Below are 4,648 nucleotides of genomic sequence, written 5' to 3' on the forward strand. Positions count from 1 at the left end.
TTTTTTTTTTTTTTTTGAGAGATTTTCACTGTAGGGCGCGTGCGCTCGCCAGACAGACAGAGAGAGACATAGAGACAGAAAGCGAGAAATCACCCCCCAGGGGGAATGGTCACGCCGCAATCCCTTCTCTTCCATTCTCCTCTCGGGATCTTGGGCACGCACGCACACGCGCCCGGCGTGAGTTTTTTAAGCCACCGGGTCCAGGACACGAACCGCGGTAGACTACGTGGGAATCCAGCGACATAGCCATTACGCTAACTGCTGGTTCCCTGTATGTAGAGGCCACTTTTGAAATTATATTTTGAGAAGCCCATACAGAGACAATGATCAGTTCTCTTAACCTTTTGAAGTGATAGTGAAGGATTTTGATAGATTACGGAAATAAAATATAAAAATGATCCCAATGTGAAAAAAGTCTAAAAAATTTCAATGAATTTCTTAATCAGACATGTGAAAACATACTAAGTTTGCTTTCACTGAAGTAGTCAGTACAGATCAAGAAAAAGTGTCACTGGGAGTATTCTTCCCCAAATAATTATGTGTACATGTTTTCTCTTTTCTACCAACTTCATTCATCCTGGCTTATACTTTGTTTTGTTTTGCTTTGTTTCAGGTTTTTTCCATAGGGTGCATATGCTCACCAGAGAGAGGCAGAAAGAGAGAGAGGAAAGTTAGAAATCCCCTCCCTCCCAGGGAGATGGCTACACTGCAAGCCCTTTTCTTCCATCCTCATGTCGGGATTTTGAGCACACATGCACCCAGCGGGATTTTGAGCACACATACACCCACCAAGTCTGCAACAACTCAAACCGCAGCCGGCCGTGTGGGCTTCCAGTGCCTTAACCACCATGTTTCCTGCTGGCCCCATCCTGGTTTATGTGTTTTAATTTGTTCAGTAGAACAGACTAAATCCTGTGCTACATCAGAACCACAGCTCTAGCCTCTTCCTGCGTCTGGCCCTCTGAGCACCCAAGGTTCTCCCTGCTTCCACTGGAGTACAAGCAGGATATGAACCATAATAAGCAGACTTAGAAAAGCAAACACACACACAGACAGACACACTCACACAAAGGAGAGAGAGAAGTAGGATGACGTACTTTAAATCTCTTTGATTTCTGAGTAAACAAGAATACCATTTATTCAGAGAATCAAGAAAGTAGTGGGGTCAGTCCACGGCGTGCTAGTTATGGCAGCTGGGTCCTACTGACTAACTGTGCAGTTCCAGTCCTGGACCCAGCAGCTTGAGAAACATGCCAAGTTTATGTGTATGTCTAAAAACCCAAAATGAGGGAGAGGGACCAGTAGATGGTGTAATGGTTACATCCCTGGACTCCCACGTAGTTGACCACGGTTCAAGTCCTGGATCCAGCAGCTTAAAACTTAGGCCAGGCATGTGCGTGTGCACGCCCAAGATCCCAAGAGGAGAAGAGGAGAGGGAATTATGACATGGCCATCCCTCCAGGGGTAGTTTCTCACTTTCTGTCTCTCTGGTGAATGCATGCACCCTATAGCAAAAATCTCTGAAAAAAATTAAAATCTCAGGTCCAGTAGATGGTGTAATGGTTATATCGCTGGACTCCCATGTAGTTGACCACAGTTTGAGTTCCAGATCCAGTGGCTTAAAACTCACACCAGGCACGTGTGTGTGTGTCTAAGATCCTGAGAAAAGAATGGAGGAGAAGGGATTGTGGTGTGACAATCACCCCTGAGGAGTGATTTCTTACTTTCTGTCTCTATAGTGAGCACACGTGCCCTACAGTAAAAATCTCTCTAAAAAAAAAAAAAATTAAAAAAAAAAATCTCCCATGGGAGTTTGATTTCTCACTTTCTCTCACTCGGTCTCTCTCCAGTGAGCACACACATACTCTCTAATAAAACTTTAAAAAAAAGACAGGAGTGGTTTCACAAACAGGGTGGCCCCTCCCCCGTGCATGTTGTACTAAGATGAAATTCTTCATTATTGCTGACCATGTGACCTTTTGCATTTTAAAGCTCCTAACTGCTTTCCACATCTGCCACATGGAGCTGAAGAGGCTGCCCTGACTTGTTGGAAGTCATTTTTACATCCTGAAGGAGATCACTTTACCCTCATCAACATTTACAAGGCCTACCAAGACGCAATTCTGAATTCTACCAGTGACTGTAAGTGAATGCTGTGATTCTTAAACGTGACTAGTTCCATTTCCTTTCATCAAGTGAAGATGAGTTCTTATGAATTGTTCATCAAATACCCGTCCTTTGTACCCCATTGGTCACTTGAATGAAATGGCACTCGAGTCCCCAGATGTACCCACAGGATCCTGCCGAATGTTAGACACTCAGCCCCCTGCTCCCACGGAGCTCTGTTGTGCCCCCAGGGCGTGCCTGTGTTTCAGGAGCTCCAGCACTGCATCCGGCCAGCCTTCGCAGTGAAGTTGCTTGAGACACGGTGATAGGAGGATGCGGGGATGAGCACAACTTGAGTCTGGGGAGGAAGATAAGGTAGACATCTCTCAGGCCACTGTCAGAACTGTGGTGTGTGACTTCCATGTCATAGCACATCCAATGTCCGCTGGAGGGAGGAGATAGAATATTAAATCAATCACCCAACTCCAGATGATGGTAAAGAAGAGGCCAGGGTGCTGAGGGGAGGCTTAAGGCCTCTGACCAGAACTTGGCAGATGAGAGCAGAGTATGTCCAAAAGAGCTGAACAGCATATGCAGAAGCACAGTGACAGAAGTCCCGCATATGCCTGAGAGACAGAGGGTACCCGATGTTCAGTGAATAGGAAGAGCTTATAGAAACAAAGACAGGAGGCTCTCGAAGGGCAGAGAGTGCAAAGCAGGCTGAGGAGGCTGGAGCCAAAAGCAGCCAGTGAGGAGTTCCCTTCCTGAAAGGATTTTTCTCACCTTTGTTTCCCATGAAGTATCTTTTACCTCCTTTGCTCCAAATGATAGTATGAAAAAAGTGATATGAAAAATTTTACAGCATTTGAAAGGCAGTAGAATCATAAAGAGCAGGGAGTTAATGTTTCAAAGCTGAGAAGAAAAAGTTGTCAGTTGAGCCAGAAAGTATATGGGGAATTTGTTGGTATCTTTTTTTTAGAGAGAGATTTTTGCTATGGTGCGCGTGCACTCACCAGAGAAACAGAGAGAGACAGAGAGATAGAAAATGAGAAATCACCCTCCAGGAGGAATGGCTACACCACAGTCCCTTCTCTCCCATTATCTTCTCAGGATCTTGGGCATGCATGCATACACATCCAGCATGAGTTATTTTTAAATAACTATTTTTATTTAATTTTATTTATCATTATCATTATCGTTATTGTTACTATTATTATTATTATTATTATTATTATTGGAGAGATTTTCACTATAGGGCGCGTGTTCCAGGACCCAAAGCATGGTTGGCCATGTGTAGTCCAGTGCCCCAACCACCACCCCACCTGCTGGTCCTGTCCCTGGCATGAGTTTTAAGTTGCTGGGTCCGAGACTTGAACTGTGGTCAGCTACGTGGGAGTCCAATGATGTAACCATTATACCATGTGCTGGTCCCTGTTGGTATCTTTTGAGAGAAAGCAAGATGGCTGGCATAGTTTAACCTAGTATGAGCTCATGTTGCTCTTGAATGGACAGGACAGGGTAAATAAGGGACATCTCCCACTGTGCCTACACCCTGTGCATTCCCATTCTCAGGTCAAGGCAGAACTCCAGGCCCACCTTAAATATTACAGGAGGCAGGAAAGAATAACTTCAAACTGAACTGGGTGACTGAATTTTAATATAGAAGTTGCAGTTAGGGTAGATAGATGAGCTTAACATAATTCCCAAGTTGTCCTAGTAGTAATCCTTTTTTATATATGTAATTAAATATTTTCATGGGTCAGAGAAATTTATACTGTAAGTTTTCTCTTTCCAAGTTTGATTAAATGTTATGGCCATGGAGCTAGCAGGTGATGGAGCAGTTAAGGTGCTAGATTCCCACATGGCTGACCATGGTTCAAGTCCTGAACATGGCACCTTGAAAATCACCCTGGGTGTGTGTGTGTGCGTGCCCAAAATTCCTGAGAGAAAAAAGAAGGGATTGTGATGGGGCCATCTTCCCGGGGCATGATTTCACTTTCTCTCTCATAGTCTCCCCAGTGAGCACACCCTCTATGACAAAAATGTATTTAAAAAAAACAAAAAGGCATGGCCATATACATTTTTTCCATTTACACAAAAGACAAAATGTAGATGTTGGGCCAGTTAGGCGGCAGAGCGGTTAAGTTGGCTAGATCCCACATGGCCAACTTGTGTAGTTTGTGTCCCGGATCTTGAAAAAGCACATCAGCCATGTGTGTATGTGTGTCCAAACTCCCAAAAAGGAAGGAGAAATGAAATGATGGTGGTGTGACCATTCCCCATAGGGATGCTTTTTTACTTTTCCCCTTTTTTTACTTTCCCCTTTTTTCTCTTTTTCTAGTAAGCACATGTGTTTTGTAACAGATTTTAAAAAATGTAGACCTCAATACAATACAGTCATCTCTGGCCTCTGTGAGCTAGATGAAGGGAAATACGCTTTTGGTCAGCGCGAGGAGCATGCTGTCTCCACAGCTGGCTGAGATCACGGCACCCCCACAGCTGGTATGGGTGCTGCCAGTGGTCTGGCCCCCTTCCTGGAAGT

The 4,648-nt window shown here is 44.5% G+C and overlaps 1 protein-coding gene across 1 annotated transcript in view; it reads left to right on the forward strand.

Moving 5' to 3' along the window:
- Positions 1-4,648, forward strand: part of DHX32 (DEAH-box helicase 32 (putative)) — a 47,895-nt gene that overhangs the window by 37,973 nt on the left and 5,274 nt on the right. The window contains exon 8 of the mRNA XM_006143896.3: positions 1,993-2,142. Coding sequence (XP_006143958.1) covers positions 1,993-2,142 — 150 coding nt within the window. The remainder of the gene's footprint in view (positions 1-1,992; positions 2,143-4,648) is intronic.

Source organism: Tupaia chinensis, unplaced genomic scaffold (genome assembly GCF_000334495.1).
Source record: "Tupaia chinensis unplaced genomic scaffold, TupChi_1.0 Scaffold000113_1, whole genome shotgun sequence".
NCBI lineage: Eukaryota > Metazoa > Chordata > Mammalia > Scandentia > Tupaiidae > Tupaia > Tupaia belangeri.